Below are 22,081 nucleotides of genomic sequence, written 5' to 3'. Positions count from 1 at the left end.
GCTGCCTGATAGTGAAGGCAGTCTTGAACCTAGTCTCTAGCCTCAGACCAGAGCAAATGGGATCTTTAGTCACTGATGCCCTCTTCTGGCTGGGCAGAATATTATAGATTTTTGGGTTTTGACCCAATTGAATCTGAACTTAGGAGGCCCAAGTATATCACCCAGGGCTGAGAAGGCTTTTGAGGGGTCAGAGACAACAGGCGCCGACTTGTAAAAGGGAAAGCCTGAACATTTGTAAGCATAATCCTTTTCTATTTCCCTGACCTCTTATGATGGCAAGTATGAGAAATGAGAGCCTTCCTACCCTCTCTCCCACCCTTATAGGACATCCAGAAAGATCTAGTCCTCTGCTGGACTGGTGATATGTTAGTTCATCATTGAAGGGTATAAGTAGAGAGAATTTGAATTTTCTCAGTCAACCTGCTTGCAAATTTGAGAAACCTGACCCTCTATCACAAAACACTACAACCCAAGACCGCCATGAGCCAGAGACTTCACCCAAATAATTGCAATCATTGCAGACCCAACCCCAAGACCAAAGAAGGAGCTCCTCGGAGGAATTCCTTTCTCTAGTCTTCCCAGTCCCTGCCCTTCTGTGAAGAAGGTTGGCCGGGAACATGCCGCAGGATGGTAAGACACCTGGGAGAAGTGGGAAGAACAGGTTGGCGTAAGGAGGGAGGAAATACCTCAGGGCCCTGCTTCCCTCCACCACTTTCCGTGCCCTTGGCTGGTGTTCTGAGGGAGCCTCATCCAGTCATTTCCTTCCTGCTCCACCTTGCTTCCCTTAGGTCACAGGGATCAGTGTAAGTGGCCTCAAAGCAAAGGCTCACCCATGAGCCACCTCCCAAAGAAAGTGGGAGCTGGGGAGTTTCAGGGGAGGACTTTCTCTGTGATGGGAAGCCAGACCCAGAGCAGCCTGAGTAACCCTCCCCCAGAGAGTCCTCCATGCCATAGGTGGGCTGGGGAGAGGGGAGATGTGTGGATGCCTCCTTCTTATGCCCAGGGATCAGCAGTGTGAATCAGCTGGGGGGCCTTTTTGTGAATGGCCGGCCCCTGCCCCTGGACACCCGGCAGCAGATTGTGCGGCTGGCAGTCAGCGGGATGCGGCCCTGTGACATCTCACGGAGCCTTAAGGTAGTATGGTTTACCTGGTGATGGGGACAAGAAGCAGGGACAAAGCACCCTCCTAAGGCAAGTGTGAGGCTGTTGTAGACTCGGAGGGCTTTGGGGGCTTGGGCTACTTCCTAGGAGACCCTCTTGGGGTCTGGGATGGGAATCTTTAGGCACTCAAAGGTGTCGCTGAATTCTCAACTCTGCAGCCTGGGGCATTAGGTCTCACTTTGCCTTGTAGCCTCCTTCTGCCCCAGGGACGCTCACCCTCTGCCCATCATGCCATCATCTGTCCCTGCTTCTCACCCGACCCAGGTATCTAATGGCTGTGTGAGCAAGATCCTAGCACGTTACTACCGCACAGGTGTCTTGGAGCCCAAAGGGATTGGGGGAAGCAAGCCACGTCTGGCCACACCCCCTGTGGTGGCTCGAATTGCCCAGCTAAAGGGTGAGTGCCCTGCTCTCTTTGCTTGGGAGATCCAACGCCAGCTCTGTGCCGAAGGACTCTGCACCCAGGACAAGACTCCCAGTGTAAGTGCTCTCCCCTGCCTGCACCAGGGCTGGCAACCTGGCCATCTGGGGAGAAGACCCCTTCTTATTCGGCAATGAGACCATCCCAGGCTGGAGAGGCAAGGCTGATGGGCTCTCTTTTGAAAAGTGGGGTCAGGGGACAAGAGAGTAAAAGAAAGCATGGGAAGAGAGGAGGCTGCCCTGGGAATGATGTGTGGGCCTAAGAGAGGAGAGAAAGGTTATTGGGGAGATATCCTCAGGATGTAACCCTGGGTCTGCGCACCGTCTCCCCACTCAATACACACGCCAACACCCCCAGGTCTCCTCCATCAATCGAGTCCTGCGGGCACTACAGGAGGACCAGAGACTGCCCTGGGCACAGCTCAGGTCTCCAGGTGGGTCTTGGCACTGCCCCCAGGGATGATCCGAGCAAATGTAAGAATGTTACAGTTTGCAAAGCCCTTTCTTGTTCTCTCTTGGATCACCCTCACAAAAAGACAATAAGGAGGGCCTGGCAGGGAGTATTGTTCTCTCCTGGCAGAAGAAAATTGAAGCTCAGAGAAGGGAAGTGACTTACCCAAGGCTATCACCTAGTCATTGGCAGGTCCTGGAACAGGACTCAGGCCCCTTGGCCCTCAGATTCACAGGATCTACTGAGGAAGAGGAAGGACTGGACCTTCCATGCCCTCCCTCTGCCTCAAGAACAGCTTCTCAGAGCACCCTTCAGGTTCTGTGGGATCATGCAACCTGGACCAACCTTGCTGCTATTTCCCCAAACACCAAGCATGCACCCAACCATGGCATTGGGTGTGCCTCCCCCTAAGTGCCCCTGCAGTAACCTCCAAGGAGCTGTGAATGTCCTGCTAGCATGGCTCTGCTCTTATACCCATACTGTTCCCTGTCCACAGCCCCAGGGGCTTGGGAACCCCATGGGATGAGAAAAATCACTATCACAAACAACCATAAGCCATTGTCCGCCTTTACAGCTGTTTTAACTCCAGTTACTCACACGCCCCATAGTGGCTCTGAGACTCCCCGGGGTCCCCACCCAGGGACTGGCCACCGGAATCGGACTATCTTCTCCCCAGGCCAAGCCGAGGCGCTGGAGAAAGGTGCCAGGGGTGGGGCAGACAGTGGGTGAGAGGGTGCTTGGTGTGACCCATGGAGGCAAAGCCCTGTGGCCTGTGGGCAAGGCTGAGAAGCAGAGGCTGTAGATGGCCCTGCCCTGGGGAGGAGGGTGGTGTGGGGTTGTGGCCGGTGCAAGGAGGCTGAGGGGGAGACCCAGGCCTTGTTCCTCTCTGCATGCCCTCACTGTGCAAGCCTCGATCTCTGCAGAGTTCCAGCGTGGCCAGTATCCTGATTCGGTGGCCCGTGGGAAGCTGGCTGCTGCCACCTCTCTGCCTGAGGACACGGTGAGGGTGAGTGAGCTCTGCCACACACGGGGCACAAACTACAAGAATCCAGAGTCTGTATGGAGAAGGCTTTGAGTTCTGGTGAGGTGGAGAAGGGGGCCGGAAGGTGGAAACAGATCTGTGTCCGAAATCAGACACAAGACCCTCCTTGTTCTCCTTCTGCTAGTTGCTCTCCTCTCCTCCCCACTCCAAGCCTTTGAAGTGAGGAAGAGGACAGAGAACAAAGGCCAGAGCAGGGAGGGAGGATGTCAGGTCTGAGGACGGGGCTGTGCTCTGGGTCTAGACCAGGAACATGTGATGAGAACAGTAGGGGCCAGGCAGTGGGGAGCACAGCCAGGTCCACTGTCTCTGCCCTCCTTCAGGTCTGGTTTTCCAATCGAAGAGCCAAATGGCGCCGACAAGAGAAGCTCAAGTGGGAGATGCAGATTTCAGGTGATTTCTCTGCACATCTGTCCTTTCATCCATCCACTCACCTACCCACCAATCCTTGCATGTATCCATGCACTTACCTATGCATCTATCCACCCACTCGTCTATCCATCCATCCATCCACCAAACATTTACTCGGTATCTTCCATGTGCAAGGCCATGTTAGAGGCTTGGCATTCAGAGTCTCTGTTCTTCAGACCTACACTGTTCCCAGTTTACCATATCTGAGATTTAGTCCTTCTTCCCCTGTTTCCCAAGGCTCTGCCTTAGAGAGGAGGCTGTTTAAGGTCATAGCATCCCTCTCCTCTCATCCCTGCCATAAGTTGCTGGCTTTCCTAGGACGTCCCAGCTACTCCCCACTACTCCCCACTCCCTAGACCCATTACTCCTTCTGAGTGGATCTGCTCTCACCTTGTAGGTGCTTCCCAGGATCTGACTCTCCCGAGTGCCTCCCCAGGGACCACCTTTGCACAGGTATCCAGGAAGAGAGGGGCATTTGTGAACTGGGGAGACAAGAATTCACTGCTTCTGCCATTCCCAGTGAGCCTGAGCTAGAATTCCTGACTGCTCCAGGTTCCTACACTGCACACTTTAGAAAAGCCCCATCCTCATAGTCTACCCTGTGAATGCTGCCCTCCTGAGTGGTACAGGATACAGCCAGAGGCAGGGGGCTGCCTTAGAACCCCAGGTCTGCTGAACAGGAGCCATCACTGACACCTGCGGGTCTCTTACTTTTTCTAGCAGTCCCCTGGCAGTGTGCCCACAGCAGTCCCACCTGCCCTGGAATCCTTGGGTCCCTCCTGCTATCAGCTGTACTGGGAGACATCACCAGACAGGTGTCTGAGGGACACCCCACCCCAAGCCTCTCTCAAGCCGTGCTGGGGTAAGAATCCACAGGCCAGGCCTCACTCCTGCACAGTGTGGGGAGGGCTTACTCTATGACCTACAAGAAGGCATGGATCTTCAGTCGGGGTCATCGAGAAATCTTGACACAGCTTTCTTCTTTCCTTGCATGGCTTACAAGGTTGGACACTAGAACCCCCTGGCCCTGAGTCTCTAGCATCACTGAGAGCCTTAGCAGGAAGAGGGGATGGGATTGGGACTTGAGAATATATGTCCCCAGGGGAGAGAACTGAGGTCTGTCCCTCTTCCCACCAGTGACTTTGAGGGCTGGGGTGACAGCAACAAATGCAAACTCAGCCTCTTTTTGTCCCTGTAGGTTACCTGCCTCCTGCAGCCGAGATCCCTGGATTCAGTACTGCTCTGCCACCCTTGCCCTTCCTTCCATTGCCTCCATTACCAGTCTTGGTGCCCCTTAGACCTTGCTCTGGCCCAGCCCCCCACCCTTGCAAAGCCTGGCACGAGGGAGGAGGGCCAGGCTGGGAAGGAGATAGGGTGAGGAGGACCTAATCCTGCCCAAGCAGATTATTGCTGCCCCCTCCTTCCTGTGACTCTTTTTCATCTGTGGACCTGGCCGGGCTCCGCCTCACTGCCTCTCCAATGCAGCACCGGGGCTGGAGAAACCGTGCCCACCCACTACTCACGCTGACCTTAAATGGCTCGTAGTTGGCAAGAATAAAAGCATTTTTTAAATTAGCAGTAGTTCCTGTTAGTGTTTTTCCCATGAACATTCATACTCCCACCCCTACGTTTAAGAAAGTTTGCTCTATCTATCTACCTATCATCTTTATCTTCCTATCTCCCTATCTTCTAATCCATCTAATCTATGTATTTATCTATGATCTATTTATACATGTAATTATGTATGTATGTTTCTAATTATCATTTAATGTATCTATGTCTATGTAACTATCCAATCTGTCTAATCTATATATTTACCTATCTGTGTATATATCTACATATGTATGTATGTAGATATGATCTATAACAGTGTTTGGGTACTCATGAACCCATATGCACACGCACCCACACACCCATACACTGATCATGGCATGTCACCCCTAAGTCCCCAACAGACATTCCCCTAAAATAAGGAACTTTTCTTAGATAACTACAACATCTAAAAAAAATTTACAATAATTCCTTTATCTAAGAAAATATACATTACTTCCTTAATTGCATATGTACTTTTTGCAAAGCAGCACAGCAGAAATGCCATTATTCATACTCTGCTTGTCCACATGCTCCTGGGGCATGTTTGCTTGGTTCTTCTTGGTAGTAAGTTCCAAATCTTCTCAATTCTGTCTCCCTTCAGAGAAATCTCTAGGCTCCTCCTGGGAAGCCTCGGTATGTAGTGAAAGAGAAGAATACAGGGAAAAGAGGGTGAAGAAAGGGATATTTTGAATGGGGGATGGGCTCATCCCTCCCAATTTTTGCCCTTTTGATGGGCTGGGGATAGAATGATGATGATGTGAAGCAGGATAAAAGGAGTGGGGGCAAGTTTGTTTTCTCCCATCTGGGAGGGGTACTCATCCAGAAGTTATCTTATCAAAAACTCTAGTGCTGTGCTCTTCAGTAAATAGCCACCAATCACATTGGATATTTAAATGTAATTAAAATTAAGTAAAATGAACAATTCAGCTCCACATTCACACTAGCCACATATGGAATGACCAATAGTCACAGGTGTCCCATGGCTACTGTATCAAAGAGTAAACATTATAGAACATTTCCATCAGCACAGAAAGTTCTATGGGACAGTATAGCTCTAGAAGGAAATTCCAAGAGTGGTGGAGTACACCCTGCTCCTGCCCTGCTGACAGACTGCCCAGGAAAATGAGTGAAGTTTTGTGGGATGACAATCTGCACAGCACAATCTAAGAACAAGCCGTTCACTTAGCAATGGGACTCGTGTCAGCCATGGAGGGAGCTGCCAGCTGAGGCTCCAGGGCCAAATACAGTCAAATGGAGGATGAATGGCTACTTGTGGGGAATGGGAGATAAGAGACTGTGTGTAGGGGATGTATGCACGTGTGTGTATTTCTGTGCATATGCAAGCTCATGCATCTAAATTTGTACATGCATTTATGGAATGCCGAGGAAGAGAAGAATCCCTTAATCTTTAATCTACATTAAATGACCTCTAAGGTCCTATCTCTCTGGAGGGTGTTGTGTATTCCACTCCATATCTTTGGCCTGTTCTCAACTTTCTCTTGGAAAGAGATGCCCTGGTCTCTAGTGTTCTTTAGCCTCACTTGCTAGGTTAAAATTTTTACAGAATTATTTTATATCTCTTGAGGAGAAACATACTTACAAAAACCTGAGGTCATTTTCTCTATGAAAATGGAATCTCTCTCATGTTGTGATATTAGCTTCTTTTCTCAATAGATTTAAAAACCAGACACTCATTATAGTATGATGCAATTTCCCAAAAGTTGGGGTCAGGCATCACTGTTGGTATTTGAGAACATTTTAGGACACTGCTTTAAATATAGACACTGCTTTAAATAACATTTAGTCAGAAATGAGGAAATTATTCCCCTTTTGACTCCTTTTCAATTCTGATTGTATTGATGAGAAAACTTTCACTTTGATTCTATTTTTTAGTGCCTCTGTAACAGTTGTTAATCTTTTTTGTAACAGAGGGAAAGGGAACCTCAGGTTCTGAGCCTTGGGCAGGGGAGGGAAATCTAACTAGAATTTGATAACATCACTTTGTTTTCATTGTATTTATTTTTAAGTCGCTTTCTATTTATGGCAAGTGATTTCTCATTTTCCATTTTATGATAGTGATTAGAATATTCCTTTCCAATTAAAAGTACTTAAGAGTCTATGTCAATAAAGACATTGATAGAACAGATAGTAGATAGATGAAGGCCACAGTTATAAAGACAGTACAAGAATGATGGTCATTGTGGAAGCTCTGTTTTGATGGAAAGAGTAATGGACATTATAGTCCATTCTAATCAAAGAATTGAATCAGAACTCCCAGTCATGAGACTTTGGGCAAATCACTTCAGGTCCCTGTAAAAAAAGGTGGGCAGTGATAGGGATAGTACTCATCTTGCCCAACTGATTAGATCAAAGGTAAGGATAAAGCAGAATATTTGGTAAACTTCAAGGGGGTGGTGATCAGGAGGGGGGCCTTATAGCCATAAGGTGTGTCATTACAATGACCCTGTGCCCATAGGACTCATAATACTTCATTCTTTCAAAACCAAAAGGACATCTAATTATTTCTGGATTCTGAGTCTTTCAGGGCAAAACTAGCTCCTTATGGGATTACTGGAAAAATTCTGTTGGTCCTGGCAGGGATGGGGAAGATAAATGGAAGAACTGGTTACCATTTGGTCTTGCCTCTTTTGGATAGAACTTGGAGTGGCCTGAGGCCTCTGTCTACCCACATCAAGACCTCTATTCCGTACTGAAGAGCACAGCACACAGGGGTCTTGGGGGTGGCCTTTTGAGATGTATTGTTGCCCGAAACAGGTGTTTTGCTAAACTGGGTAGGGAAAGTTGTGTAACAGATATTCTCATGGATCTTGACTTTGAGGTTCCTGTTGTGTTTAGTGCAGTAGTTTCTCCTGGAAGATTTGGATTTCCATAGGTGGCATCCCATTGGCCTGAGAAGGTAAGGGGAAATAGAAACTTTCAGTCAATCATTTGCTCATCTTGGGCTTTTAGGAAAAATCTGGTAAGATCATCTGGGAAAAGATAGAATAAAGTGATTTGCTCCATTCTTTTTTTTTTTTTTTTTTTTAAAGTTGGATCCACACCCAGCATGGAGCCCAACACAGGGCTCAAACTTATGACCCTAAGATGAAGACCTGAGCTGAGATCAAGAGTCAGACGCTTAGCCAACTGAGCCACCCAGGCGCCCTGTTTTGCCGTGCTTGATGAAGGATTACATAGATGTATGTGAAGTTAATTTATAGGAAAAGGTAGTACAAATTCTTTTTCTAATCAAATTAATGGTGTAAAAAAAATACCATCAGAGTTCAAAGGGGTACTATAGTCAAGAGATAAAATTTACTAAAAATTCAATTGGATCAGGAAAGACTTCTGATAGACTACAGTGCATTAGGCACCAGGCTGTTTACTACACATCTTGTAATCATTTAAAAAAAATTTTTTTTAATTTTTATTTATTTATGATAGTCACAGAGAGAGAGAGAGAGGCGCGGAGACACAGGCAGAGGGAGAAGCAGGCTCCATGCACCAGGAGCCCGATGTGGGATTCGATCCCGGGTCTCCAGGATCGCGCCCTGGGCCAAAGGCAGGAGCCAAACCGCTGCGCCACCCAGGGATCCCTGTAATCATTATCTCACATTACAACAATCCTATGAGATAGATACTGTATTCCCATTTCACCAACAAGGAACAGGCTTTTGAGAGGTTCATTTTTCCAGGGTCAAACAACAAGTTTAACTGATAAAAAATCTAATTAAAAGCCAGTTCAAAAAAATAAATAAATAAATAAATAAATAAAATAAAAAATAAAAATAAAAGCCAGTTCAATATCCAAGAATGATACATTGTCTACTAGATACATTGTCTACTAGATGATACATTGTAGACACTATGATACATTGTCTACTAGAATGTCAGGCCTGGAAGGAGCCTGAGAAATTTAGTTCAATTGAAACCCTTCATGGAACAGATAAGAAAACAAACCCAGTGGGATTTCATTTGATTTTTTCCAGTTTGGCCATAGTAAAGGGTTTGTGTAGAATACCAGTAGAAAATGCAGGAAAGAAGTGAACATATATATTGAGGGTCTACATCTTGATTCATAGTTACTTAACCTTCATACCACCCTATGAAGTAGATATTGCTCCCATTTTACAGATAAGGAAATAAAGCCCAGAAATGTTAAAGCAAATTCCCTGAGGTTCCAAGATATCAAAACCAAAGCTCTTCTTCCTATAACATCCTTATGATTTTCCAAGCCAGGGAAGCAAGGTCAACTATGAAGAAATACAGCTAAGAGCAATGAGGTATCCTAAAGTGTTGTGAATAGGGAATGATGAATTAGAGACAGCACTTTAGGAAAGTGAACTTGGTGTGGAGAAGAGATTGGATGGGACCGATCTGGAGTCAGGAGTGCTGCTGAGGAGTCCTTATATTGCAGTAGAGGCTTTGGGTGAAAAACCTGGATCTACACAGTAGCAAAGGTAGTTAAGAAGGAACAAGCACTAGGGATGCCTGGGTGGCTCAGCTGTTGGACGTCTGCCTTTGGCTCAGGGTATGATCCCGGTCAGGGGATCTAGTCCTGCATCGGGCTCCCCACAGGGAGCCTGCTTCTCCCTCTGCCTGTGTCTCTGCCTCTCTCTCTCTGTATCTCTTATGAATAAATAAATAAAAATAAAAAAGATTTAAGAAAGAACAAGCACTCAAGAGGCATTAAGGAAGTACCCAAGAATTTCCAGGGTTCAGTGAAGTCATTGGAATGAAAAGGAGGAAAGAGAGATGGTGCTGAAGTCTTTTCTTTCTTTCCTTTCTTTCTTTCTTTCTTTCTTTTTTTTTTTTTTTTTTTTTTTTTGGTGCTGAAGTCCTGATGCAGAGCATTTGGGAGGACAGCAATGCCCTAGATGGCCTTGGAGAACTTAGGAAGAATCATCTTTGGAGGGGAGGGTGAGGAGGCTGATTTTGAGGGGATGGCAGGACAAAGTCAAGTCAGCTGTGAATCAGGAAGTTGGAAAGTGAAGAGGTTAAAGATCAGGACAAGGGTCAGAGCTGCAGATGAATATTTGGAAGCCATCAGCACTCCAGGGATCCAGGGGTATAGGAGCAGAAAGTGCATAGGATAGAAAGCGTACCCTCAAAGTTATCTGTCTTCCCTAAAAATGGGGCAAAACTCTGCGTCTTAACAAAGAGAGATAAATACACGAGTACCCCTGATTCTGTCCCCTGCAGGCTTGCCTGCACTCACGTGTCAGTGTGGCACAATAGTGAGAGACCTAGATCTGATTTCCCCTCCTTTCTCCAGCAAGTCTGCGTTTAGAAGCCCTGAGAGGAAAGGCACAGATTTGGAATAAATGTCCTGAGTTGATCAAGCTGTGGGACACTGGTGTGTTTTTGTCTCATTCTCCCCCACATCCCTTCGTTTCTTGCCCCTCAGCTCCTGCTCTTCCACCTCCAGGTCCTTACCCACTTAATCTTACCTAAAACTCCCAAATACACTCTTTGGTAATCTCTTCGCTGTCTGCCAACAGGGTGCCACTTCGGTCGGATCGCATGTAGAAGCCATTGGGTGCCAGCACTGTGAGCAAGTTGCTCCCATGAAGCTCTATACAGAAGTTGAGAGCAAACTTTCCCCAAGGGCGAAAGGTACCAAAGGATGTTATTGACCAGAAGGATCCACCCTGTGCTGGGGAGGGAAGGGTGAAGGATGAAGCCCTCCAGTGGGTATAGCCTGAGGAGGCTCCTGAGAAGCATGCCACCCCTCCCTGACTACCCTTCCCTGCTTGTGTTGGCAGGTGCCTCTATGAAAATGCAGGAGGGCTTGGTTTTGTTCTGCCAACCCATTCTGGGGGCCTTGAAGTGTGAAAACAAACAGAAACTCCGTTTCTGATGAGTAGGCTCTGAGCAGCAGGTCCTGAAGTCTGAGTTGGGGGTAAGGCAGGACTAGACTGTGAACCCAGGGATGAAAAAGAGGAGCTCCTCACCCTGGAAGTGGTAGATGCCCTGGCGGCAAGGCAGCAGGTGAATGCAGTCGGGCTGATCCATATTGCACTTCATTAGGTCGTGTTCTGATGAGGTGCCCACATACCCATAACGACCTCGCAATACAAGGAAGCGACGGTTAGCTAATCGAATCCCAAATTCCTCATTTGGGCCTGAAAGAAATAGAATGGAGTTATCTGGATGAGCAACTTCTAGATGCTTTCCCAAATAGAAGCAGGTAAAGGGACACTAATTGCAGAGTGTTGTCAACATTTTAAGAATTAGTGAATGCCTACTATGTGCCAGATCTTCGGCTAGGCGATTATGGAATGTTTATGAAAGCACTTAGTACAGTGTGGAGCCCGAGATTTTAATCTTCTTTCTTCCTGCAAGATGTGTGAATCTGTTTAATTTTCATGATAATCCGGTGAGGCAGGCAGGTTGGATATCACCTCCATTGATAATGGAACCAGTGACACTGAGGCTCAAAGGAGTGTTTGCTCAAAGGAGTGATGACAAAAATTCAGTGACACAGCAAATATACAGACCTAAATCTTCTGGTCCCAACGTCAGTGCTCTATTATATCCCAGCTCCCCCTTAAAGCATCTCTGACTTTGAATAACCCGGTGAAAGGGCTGTTCTACTCGCCTGGAATGGTGGCATTGGCCATCAGCAGGCCATTGTCCACAATGCCTAAGAAGCGTCCATTAGGAGACTGCAGGATGATCTTGCCACAATTCCAGTGCACGCGGAAGAATGTGTCAGACTCCATTGGGTGTCCATTAGCCACCACTGTCCTATGGCGCCTCTGGAGAAATTATAGGGAGCAGAGAAGAGAACAAGGACAAAATCTCAGCTTTCTTCCCATCATCTTTATTTCTAGACCCTTTCCTACATCTCACCCACTAGCCTTCTTCATTCTCCCAGGGCATGCTTTACGCTTTCACATTGTTTTTGGAAAACATATTATAACCTCAGCTCTCCCACTTCCCCAGACTTTGCTATATCCCAGAGTCCATTATCAAAAAGGGACTTGGATATCCACATGGAGAGAAATAAACCTTGGCCTACACTCCAAAATCATTTCAAAATTAATCATACACATAAAAATGAAAATGTCTAAAAGAAAACATAGGAGAAATTCTTTGCAATGTTGGAGCAGTCAATGATTTATTAGGACAACAAAACCAGGGGGTCCCTGGGTGGCACAGTGGTTTGGCGCCTGCCTTCGGCCCAGGGCATGATCCTAGGATCCAGGATCAAGTCCCAAATCGGGCTCCCTGCATGGAGCCTGCTTCTCCCTCTGCCTGTGTCTCTGCCTCTCTCTCGAATCAATAAATAAAAATCTAAAAAAAAAAAAAAAAAGGACAACACAACCACTACTCTTTCATAAAGTGGAGAGATTGAACTTCATCAAAATTAATAACTTGCTGCTCAAAAGACACTATTAAGCAAATGAAAAGGCAAGCCACCGACTGGGAGGAAACACTTAAAATACATACATTTGGCAAAGAACTTGACTTTAGAACATAGAAAGAACTCTTACAACTCGATAATAAGATAAGCAACCCAATGACAAATGGGCAAAAGATTTGAAGAGACACCTCATGGAGAAGATACACAAATGGCCAATAAGCACATGAAAAGATACTCAACATTATGAATTATAAGGGAGATGCAAATTAAAGCCACAGTAAGATGCCGCTACACATCCATTAGGTTGGCTGAAATTAAAAACACAGACAATACCCAGTGTTTATGAGGATGTGGAGCAATTAGAGCTCTCATACATTATTGGCAAGAATGTAAAATAGTATACTCACTTCAGAAAACGATTTAACATTTTCTTAAAAATATAAACATGGGGTGCCTCGGTGGCTCAGTCAGCTGAGTGTCTGCCTTTGGCTCAGGTCATGATCCTAGGATCCTGGGATGGAGCCTTGAGCCTTGTGTGGGTTCTCTCTCCTTCTGTTCCTCCCCCCCAATCACGCTCTCTTTCTCTCTCCCTGTCTCTAGCATGGTCTCTCTCAAATAAATAGAATCTTTAAAAAGAATAAAAATATAGATACACATTTATCACATAACCCAGTATTTCTACCCCTATGTATTTGCCTAAGATAACCAAAAATATAGGCCCACAAAAAAACTTGTACACAAATGTTCCTAGCAACTTTATTCACAGTAGCCCAAACCAGAAATGACTCAAGTGTTCAACAAGCAAATGGAGAAACAAATTATGTTTGTGTTGGTGAGTAGTAGTATGGAACACTAACTACTCAGCAGTAGAAAACAAACCACTGATACGTGGATCATGAATGAATTTCAAAAACATTATGCTGATGACAGGAAGAGTACATACTGTAATATGATGTGATTCCATTTATATGGAATTCTAGAGCAGGCAACTCTAATCTATAGTGACAGAACAACATGTAACAGCGGTGGAGAGGAGGGCAAGGAGAAAGGGGAACTGATTACAAAGAGGCAAGAGGAAATTTTGTGGTGATAGAAATATTCTCCAACTTGTGATTGGGGCATGCATAGATGCGAACATTGATCAAAACTTATTGGGCAGCCCCGGTGGCCCAGTGGTTTAGCGCTGCCTTCAGCCCGGGGTGTGATCCTGGAGACCCCGGACGAGTCCCATGTTTGGCTCCCTGCATGGAGCCTGCTTCTCCCTCTGCCTGTGTCTCTGCCTCTCTCTTTCCCTCTGTGTCTGTCATGAATAAATAAATAAAATCTTTAAAAAACTGAATTGTACGCTTAAATGAGTGTACTTTATACAAATTGTGCCTCAATAAAGTTGCTTTTTTCTTTTTTTAAAAGAGGCCCCATTGGATGAAACAGGGTCCATTGGTTGAAAATTGACAAGGGCCTCTACAGTTCACCTCAGCATCTGCTCACCTGCCTTAAAGAAGGAGAAAGTATGGGAGCACTCAGGTATTAAGGGTTCTCTTGCTCAGAAGGCAAAGGTCTCACCTGGGCTAGGTAGCAGCCATTGGCTGCACGAAGCTGCAAGGTGGAGCTCTCATCATCACATTCAAACTGGAACAAGGACATTGGGGTTACATGCTCAGAGGCAGCATATATCTCAACATCTGAAGGGAAAGAACATGTCAGAAGAAGCCAGACTCTGGCCTCACCCTCAGTCTCAGTTCCTCCTCCACACTTCATGGCTGGGTTCCCTGTTTTCCCTCCTCAGCCTTCTCTGCCTTCTGTTGGACCGTAGGAGCCTGGAGAAGACCCAGGCGACTTTTCCCTGAAGCCCATGCCCTGCCTTATCACCCTGCTCCATGGCCTAAGAGATCCTGCTGGGACCCCAGGATCTTCCTTTTTGGGAGGTTCAAAAATCCTTACTGATCTTGAGCACATTTTTCTCTTTTCAGCAGCCAGCTCTCCCTCCCTCCACAGCTGTTTTGAACCCAGCACTTGCCATAAATGATGGAGAGGAACTTCCGAGTCTTTGACCTGAGGCTGACCCACGTCGGACAGCGCTGTAGGATGAACCACTCCTCACCCCTGTGGGGATTGGAGCCCAGGCCCAGGAGCAGGCGTGCACCCTGTGGGTACAACATGCCTCCTTCTCCATCGCTTAGTGCCACAAGCCCTCCAGGCCGTACCTGCATGTGAAAAGCTGTCTGTGTTGAGGGTTGGGGGACCAGCCGGTCTAAGTGGGACAAAAAGAAGTGTGTTGAGGTCTCCAGGTGGTAGCATCCATCTTGGAAATGCAACAGGAAGCCACATTCCTCTAGGCAGGGAACAGGTGCATCCACCCAGACGCGGCCCACAGTGGGGTCAGCCCGGGCGTAGCAGTGGTTGACCGGGCTGTAAAGGATCACATGGACATGTAGGGCTGGCCGGGGGGTCCACATGTGGTAAGCTGAAAGCACCCTGGAGTTGCAGAACACATCCTCACCATCAGACTCCAGATAACGACCACTAATTATGCACTGGAGAGTCCACTTGCCATTGCGGTGGAAACGCAGTAGGAAGCATCCATGGTGACTGGTCCTTGGCCGGCCATAGCACAGACTGCCATCTGCCTCACACAGGAGGTAGAGGCCTTGCAAGCTCCTCAGTCGTACTACAGCCTGGGTGTCGTGCTCATTGCTCACCAAGATCTCCCAGGTCTGGAGGCATTGGGAGGGAGAAGAAAATGTACTACAGCCAAATGACTAGGGCAGGGAGTCCTACCACCATTTCTCCTGGCCTAATCCTAGAACCTTCATGGGGACCAACCACCTTCCCCTCCACATCGGCCTCCATGTTGACTGTCAGCTCTCCCGCTCTCTCATCCAATAGTAATCAAAAGATTTCGGGAGGTCTCTACTGCTGGAATCAGAGTACTACTCAAGATCCCAGGAGAAGTTCTGAATGCCTACCTCTTCTAGCTAACCAAAGGTAAACCTCTTTCTCTCTTACTCGGTGGCTTCCTTCAATACATAATTTTCTAATTAGTGCTCTGGTTTAAGTTTTACTTTTCTCTTCCTCACTGTTGTCCCTGGATAGCACACTAGCTAACACTCCCATCCCCAGAGCCCACCTCCCCAGCATGGCAGGAGAAAATCAAGATCTCTTACAGGTGGGCCCAGGGTCCAGGGATAAGAATGGGAACACACACAGTTGAGATGCAATTGTCTGGTTCAGCTGTGATCAACCCTGTTGTAAATGAGAGCCTTGCTGCTACCTCACTCTGTAGTGCCATTGTGGGGTTGCTTACATCTCTCCCTAAAATGAAGAGCTTCACTCTCTTAGGGCTTTAGAGTTCCCCATTCCTAAACCACAACCAGAACAGTATCACCAGCCCTATAGTCCCTCCACCCATCCATCTTGCTCTGGACTCCCACAATTCTGCCTTCCAGCCTGGGCTCTTGACCTCTACTCATTGTGATGACACAACCACCCAGTGTTGGGGCAGAGGGAAGAAAGCAGCCAGAGAAGACAAGGCAGCAAGGGCTGAGCCTTTGCCCCTCAGAACAGGTTTAGAGAGGAGGAGACAGAGAGAAGGAGACCTGTGAGCAAAATCCTGGGGTAGGAGGGTCTCAGCCTAGTAGTGACAAAGGCTAGGAAAATGATTAGGTTGAAAGTGTACCCCAGGCACCACACACTCACACACATATGAAAGAAAGAGAGAGAGAGAGAATGTGAAAGAGCAAGCTTGGCCACTGGGAAAAACAACTCCAGTACAGGTTTGCTTTGTTACCTGTCTCCGGCCCAAACCCTTTGCAGTAGCCGTGACCGTATTCTTATAAGCCTCAGAAGTGAGGTAGGATCCTGCCCAGCTGATGAGCCCAACCCTCAGCTCCTCAGGGTTGGGTCTTCGTGTCCACTCCACCTCATCCATGGGGCCGGCACCACAGGTGATGACTCTGTCCGGCCCTGCCTTCCCCCCAGTGGTGCGGTTCCACAGGCCATAGGGCCTGGAATCAGGCCTGTAGTACCCACCAGAAGAAGTTCCCAGAGAGAATTTCTCAGGCAGAGGCTGGCCTAGGGCCCAGCACCTCTGTGACCCGGGAGCATTGTGACTGTGAAGGCTGCCTCTTATCCACAGTGAGGAAAGGGCACTGGCCTGGCAATGTCAATCTACAGCCCAGAGGAAGTAGGTCTAGGGCTTCTGGCGTTAACCTCCCACGCAACTCCAGACACCAAGGTAGGCTGAGCTGAGACTGGGAATCAGAATTTTGGCCTGTGCTGGTGCTCACCTGTGACTATAGGCAAACATCGTCTTCACTTGTTTCCCATTTTAATCACAGGATAAAAACCAGCCTCTTTCATCCCTAGGAAGTAACTTCTGCTTGGCTCCCTTGGGACTCAAGTGTTTTTTAAAGTTCAAGATATCCAGGAAAAATCTATTAACTTTTACAGCCCTTGGGAGAATGAGGCCAAAATGTCTCAGAAGGTACTTTTCAGGAAATGTGAGGAAACCCTAGATAGATAACCAGCAAGGATCAAATTACTCATATTCATCAGAAAGGGCTAGCTCAGAGCAGGGGAAGGAAAATGTTCTAGATGGGAAGAGCACTGGGCATCTCCCTCAGAATCCCCAGCTGCACTGCTGCTGGGCACATGGCTAGTGCACCCTTTCCTTCAAAGGGTCCCTGTTGGCCAACAGCCTCTGGGACTCACTTCTTACAAAGCTCATGGAGAAAATCAGTCCAGAACCTAGAGAAATTGACATGAAAGGAGAAAGGCAAGAAGAAATAATGGTGGTGATGGTAGGTTTTAAGCTTTGCTGGGATTCAAAGAATGGATAGTGTGAACCACACTTGGACAATAGCCCACCCTCCTGGTTCCATACATACATTTTCCTAGGCCTCCGTGGTGGGGGTGTGGTAGTACAGGGCAGGGGTGTCTTCCCAGGTAGGAGGTCCAGTGCACAGTGAGGAGCTTTCACCCCCAAGGATTAAAAGGGTCCTACCAATGTTTTATAAAATAAGGCTAAGAGACTACTAGTGACACAATCACCAGTGTAATTTTAAAGATTCAGATTCTTGGGCTTCAGACCAGTCCTTATGAATCATATTTCTTGAAGTACACCTCAGGACCGTATTTTTAATAAATATTCCCCCTCCTCCCCCGTATTAATGTTCATAGTAATCATTAAGAACCACTGCTCTAAGTAGCTAGGAGATAGAGAGGAACAGAATGTATGGGATTTACAGATTCACGAAGGTAGAGCCTGTTTACTCTCAACAAAGCTCCCCTGGAATTGGGGAGGGAATGTGGTACCTGAGGTACTTGTACCCTCGAGAATAAGGAGGGTGAAGCTGAGCTATATGAAGGCAGCAGTGTGTCCGCAGGCACGCTGGTGGGAGGGTTGGCGCCACAGCCTTAGCTGCTTTGAGTCTCCCCCATATCATATTGTCTCTTTGTACCCAACAACACCCCCCCCCCCCGATTCTAGGCTACAGACAACACTGTGTAGAAACCACAGCAAATTTATTACTCAATATCCATCATAGCACCACCCGGAGCCCTCACCTCCCCTCCCCACCTGGCCCCAAGGGTACACCCAAAATGGAAAAAACAAAAGTAAACCCAGATCCCTGCTCCTCCTCTGGAAGAAAGGGCCTCAGCCCTGGAAGTCCCTTCCACAGTCCGAGCAGGCAGGAGAGCAGACCCCTCCGTGCCCGGAGAGTGAGACTCCAGGCTCAGATGACAGAGACAACATGCAGGCAGGAGCAGGAGCAGAGGCCTGTGTCTGTGGGAGAGGAGTGGGAGGGAAGGGCACCGCCTGAGGAGTCCGGGAATCTGGTTGTCCCGGGGATGCACGCGGGAGCTTCCGGGCAGCAGGGGCCGGCCCCTGGTTGGTTAGCGCTTTGACAGCTCATGGGACAGCCAGTCGAGCCCATCATACAAGCCTGTGCCTTGGGTGGCACAGGTGGCCTGAACATACCACTGCGGGGAAAAGGAAAGAATGATCAGCAGCAAGGAAGAAAAGGGGATGCCCTGACTTCCCGCCCCAGCCTGTGGCTCCCTTGGGAGAGGGAGCACCCTCACCGTGCGGCTGCGCAAATGCTGCAGCCCCAGCTTGTCGGTCAGCTCGCTCACAGGCATGGCGTTGGGCATGTCCTGCTTGTTGGCAAACACCAGCAGCACCGCATCCCGCAGCTCATCCTCCTGCAGCTGAGGGAGGTGAAGGGGATGGAGTCTGGAGTCCTAGCGGAGTCTCCAGGCTTCCTCTTCCCCACTGTGTAGGGGAGCACCCTTTCCTACCTCCTACCAGATTTGTGGGAAAAAAAAAAAAAGTAATACTGCGTAGTCTACTGCTGAACACAAGACAGAGTCATAAATCAGCTTGGAGCCATTTGGACTTATATCCAGAAAGACCCTTTTTCTAATGACTTGCCCTAGTCAAAATGACAACATTTCCAAATGGGAAAACAAGAATGTAAGATGATATTTCTCTCCACCACATATAATTCCTCCTTTCCCCACCAACTTCTCAGATATGAAGACATGAAAATTCAAGGAAAAAGTCAGTCATATGCCTTTCACCCAACTCAAATTCAAAACAGGGTGAGATACTCCTTGTGTCTGCATCCACAAAGGGAGACATTCAAAGCCTGTAAGCTATTTCCTGACTTTCATGTTAGCACAGAGATCTCAGAGATCTGTCTCCAACGAGGGCTCAGCAACCAGGGCTCTGGGTGCTCACCATCTTCTGGAGTTCATCAGCAGATTCCTGGACCCGCTCTCGGTCATTACTGTCCACTACGAAGATGAGGCCCTGGGTGGGAAGGAAGAAAAGACAAGCAATCACTCTCACCTGAGACATAGCCTAGTCTGGCTCTTTCTCTTTTCCCCATCTTTGTGTCTAAACCTTCTCATCTAGTAAATTTTCACTAAGGTTCTGCAGACATGCTGGCACAAACTGGCGACACCCTGCGAAGGATACAGACTCTGCCCTCAGGCAAGCAGTGTAGCTAGAAGAAGTGCAAGGGAACAGGGAAAGATGAGACCAGAGCTAAATGAGGCAGCATGAGTACACCCAGCTGGCTCAGTCAGTAGAGCATACAACTCTTGATCTCGGAGTTGTGAGTTCAAGGCCCACATTGGGTGAAAGCTTACTTTAAAAATAAATAAATAAACGAGGCCACATGGCCTCAGATCCCTGCTTCTCAGGAGAAGCGTAAGGTGGCTAAGTCTCAGAAGACTATGGCCATTTCTGAAGGATGAATAGAAGCAAGCCTACAGATGAGAACAGAAGGAGGTTAAGGTTTTTTTTTTTTTTTTTCCTGGCTTGGGGGCCTATGCCAACATCTTGGTTTGGAGCTCTAACACCTTTTCTCTGGGGGTTGGGGAGCCCCACCCCACCTGAGTGTTCTGGAAGTAGTGCCGCCACAGAGGCCGAATCTTGTCCTGGCCTCCCACGTCCCAGACTGTGAAACAAATGTTCTTGTATTCTACTGTTTCCACATTGAAGCCTGGAGATAATGGGGAAAAAATATGAGAACAAAGTCCTGAAAGAAAGGAACTCATTAAATCTGGGTGGATTCATCAGAGACATATAAAACCAGAAGGCAACGACGAAGTCCCATGGGAACAGAACCGCAGAGGACCGGCAGTCCACAGACCAGGCGGGGCTGGGTCACATTCACCCTGCCTCGGCACCATCCAGCAACTAAAGGTAACTGTGACCCACTTCTCAGGTGGCAGTGTCTGGTGTCAGGGTCAGCTCACTGCACGGAGATAAGGGCCTCAGGCAGAATGGGGAGCAGCCCCTGAGGCGGCCTCCCATCAGCCTCCCGCTCCTCCCCGCCTCGCCTCAGAACTCACCTATGGTGGGGATGGTGGTGACAATCTCCCCCAACTTCAGTTTGTACAGAATTGTGGTCTTGCCAGCTGCATCCAAGCCAACTGCAACGGAGAGGGGCATAGGGATGGAGACGGGAGCGAGGGAGCCCTCTAGAGATCAGGGAAGGGGAGAGGCCAGGACAGCTGATGGAGACTGGGGCGGAGAGCCCTAGCGCCTGCAGGTGCGCGCTGTCCTCCACCTTCGAGGCCTTGAGAGCAGTCTGGGTGGTGAGCACCAACTCGTGCCCCGAAGCGGGCGAGAGGCGGGAGAGGGGTAGGGGTAAGGGGTCGAGGAGGAGGGCTGCGCTCCTCTTAAAAGTCGTCTCCAAGGGCGGAATCCTCCCTTCTTACCAGCCTGGCTGGGGCGGAGGGAGCTTCACCCCACCCAGGCCCGCAGCTCCCGGGCTCAGGCCCCGGGGTCGGCGCTGCAGATCGCGACCCGCCCGAGAGCAGTGACCGCAGGGGGGTTAGGCGGCGGGTGACTCGGGTTCAGAGACCCGGCTGAGCTGGGCTCGGAGGGACGCGGGGGCGGGAGGGCTGCGCGGGGGCCGACGCTCCGGTCCGGGCCGCGCGCTTGATCTGCCTCACCCATGAGGATCCGCATCTGCTTCTTCCCGAAGATCCGCGAAAAGAGCGCGGACACGGTGAGGCCCATGGCGGGGCCCGGGGGAGGGGGTGCGGGCTCGGACGCGGGGTGCGGGCTGGAACCGGCCGGCCGCTGGGGGATGGGGCGCAGCAGCAGGAGGAGGAGGCTCCGCCGCCGCCTCCGCGCGTCCCGGCCCGCCCTACGTCATCGCGGCCCCGCCCCCGGCCGGGCCCCGCCCCCGCCCCGCCCCTTCCCCGCCCCCAGGCTCCCGCTCCGGCTAAATCTGAAGCTCAGCGCGTCTCCGCTTGCTCGCCGCGTCCCGCGCAGGCTTAAAGAGGGGAAGGGTCTGGGTTTCCCCTCGTTTCTCGAGGGCCGGCAGATCTGTGGCTGCTTCACCGGCAGCCCGAGCGGGGCCGAGGAAAGTTTACAATGCTCCCCAACGGCCCCTGACCCTCAGCTTAAGTGGCCGGCCTCTCGGGCTTTGGTTTGTCGCGTCCAGCCCACCCTGCTTTCTGGTTTAGTTAGCTCTAGCGAACTGGCACCATCCACTGTATGCACCACCCTCCTAGGGGAGCGGAAGCTCTGTGATGCGTCTTAGTCTGCTTTGGCCCCTCAGCGCCCAGAGAGGGGCTTTGAGCGTTGCAGGTAGTTCAAGTGACTGTAGAATCTCGAGAGGAGTGAGAAAGAGAGGTGGTGGAAAAAGGGTGTCCAAGCGCTAGCTGGCCTTCTTGGTTTTGCAATCAGCATGTTGTCCTGCATGCTGGACAACAACGCCTTTGCGTCGATGGCCCCGGGCACAATGCTTTTCAGTAGATCCAGGCAGCTTTTCTGAAGCTTCTTCACTTTGCCAGAGACCTGGGAACCCGGATTTTTAATGCACACCTATCCAGGAATGTATGAAACTCTTGTGGCTTTAGACTCAAAGTGCTTCGTAAGTAATTTTCCCACTCAGCAACCAAGGGGGAAATAGCAAGACAGGAATTAATTTAAATTGTGTCTATGGTTGAGAGTGGGTCAGTGCCAGGCACCTAATATATGCTTAATAAATACAGTACTTGCTGGTTTGAATGGACTAATAGGCTGCTCAGTGGAGCAAGGACAAGCAATTTGAAACTGGATTGCCAGGAGGCTTCTAGGATCAATTGCTTAGGGACTGGACATGGTGAGGGG

The 22,081-nt window shown here is 49.0% G+C and overlaps 3 protein-coding genes across 14 annotated transcripts; 1 reads left to right on the top strand and 2 right to left on the bottom strand.

The window, feature by feature from the left end:
- Positions 1-617: 617 nt before the first annotated feature.
- On the top strand, positions 618-5,014 carry PAX4 (paired box 4). The gene is given in 11 exon segments (XM_077857427.1): positions 618-630; positions 1,004-1,134; positions 1,426-1,641; positions 1,940-2,015; positions 2,607-2,732; positions 2,956-3,038; positions 3,395-3,464; positions 3,880-3,935; positions 4,203-4,344; positions 4,681-4,694; positions 4,696-5,014. Coding segments are annotated over 11 exon segments (1,092 nt in total). The 3' UTR covers positions 4,861-5,014.
- Positions 5,015-5,491: 477 nt separating this feature from the next.
- On the bottom strand, positions 5,492-16,523 carry FSCN3 (fascin actin-bundling protein 3). Of its 12 annotated transcripts, none has more exons than XR_013357094.1 (8): positions 16,232-16,522; positions 14,462-15,158; positions 14,008-14,126; positions 11,677-11,836; positions 11,030-11,200; positions 10,526-10,726; positions 7,706-7,984; positions 5,492-7,385 (listed from the first exon to the last, which is right to left on the bottom strand). XR_013357094.1 is itself a non-coding variant. In XM_077857220.1 (8 exons), exons 1-7 carry the CDS (start codon positions 16,370-16,372, stop codon positions 10,297-10,299), a joined length of 1,563 nt encoding a protein of 520 aa, XP_077713346.1. In that variant the 5' UTR covers positions 16,373-16,523; the 3' UTR covers positions 7,809-7,984; positions 10,294-10,296. The 12 variants fall into 12 exon arrangements, 9 of the variants coding, with proteins under 9 accessions (XP_077713345.1, XP_077713353.1, XP_077713352.1 ...); XR_013357097.1 differs by having other exon boundaries at positions 5,492-5,704; XR_013357096.1 differs by having other exon boundaries at positions 5,492-5,695.
- Positions 16,524-17,950: 1,427 nt separating this feature from the next.
- ARF5 (ARF GTPase 5) lies at positions 17,951-21,096 on the bottom strand. The gene is made up of 6 exons (XM_077857228.1): positions 20,914-21,096; positions 20,308-20,388; positions 19,846-19,955; positions 19,187-19,258; positions 18,529-18,654; positions 17,951-18,426 (listed from the first exon to the last, which is right to left on the bottom strand). The coding sequence occupies exons 1-6, from the start codon at positions 20,978-20,980 to the stop codon at positions 18,340-18,342; spliced, it is 543 nt and encodes a 180-aa protein (XP_077713354.1). The 5' UTR covers positions 20,981-21,096; the 3' UTR covers positions 17,951-18,339.
- Positions 21,097-22,081: the final 985 nt, after the last annotated feature.

The sequence above is a fragment of the Canis aureus genome, chromosome 18 (genome assembly GCF_053574225.1).
Source record: "Canis aureus isolate CA01 chromosome 18, VMU_Caureus_v.1.0, whole genome shotgun sequence".
Classification (NCBI taxonomy): Eukaryota; Metazoa; Chordata; class Mammalia; order Carnivora; family Canidae; genus Canis; species Canis aureus.
The sequence above is the reverse complement of the archived record's forward strand: the minus strand, read 5'-3'. Positions and strand labels throughout refer to the sequence as shown.

Coding starts and splice junctions, on each gene's coding strand:
- FSCN3 (XM_077857219.1), bottom strand. CDS start 16,372: ATGGATGAGGTGGAGTGGACACGAAGACCCAACCCTGAGGAGCTGAGG. Junction 15,159..16,231: donor AGGGTTTGGGCCGGAGACAG/GTAACAAAGCAA, acceptor CAATGCCTCCAG/ACCTGGGAGATCTTGGTGAG. Junction 7,985..10,525: donor AGTGTATTTGGGAGTTTTAG/GTAAGATTAAGT, acceptor TTACCTTCTCAG/GCCAATGGGATGCCACCTAT.
- ARF5 (XM_077857228.1), bottom strand. CDS start 20,980: ATGGGCCTCACCGTGTCCGCGCTCTTTTCGCGGATCTTCGGGAAGAAG. Junction 19,956..20,307: donor CACCACCATCCCCACCATAG/GTGAGTTCTGAG, acceptor CATTATCTCCAG/GCTTCAATGTGGAAACAGTA. Junction 18,655..19,186: donor CTGATGAACTCCAGAAGATG/GTGAGCACCCAG, acceptor CACCTCCCTCAG/CTGCAGGAGGATGAGCTGCG.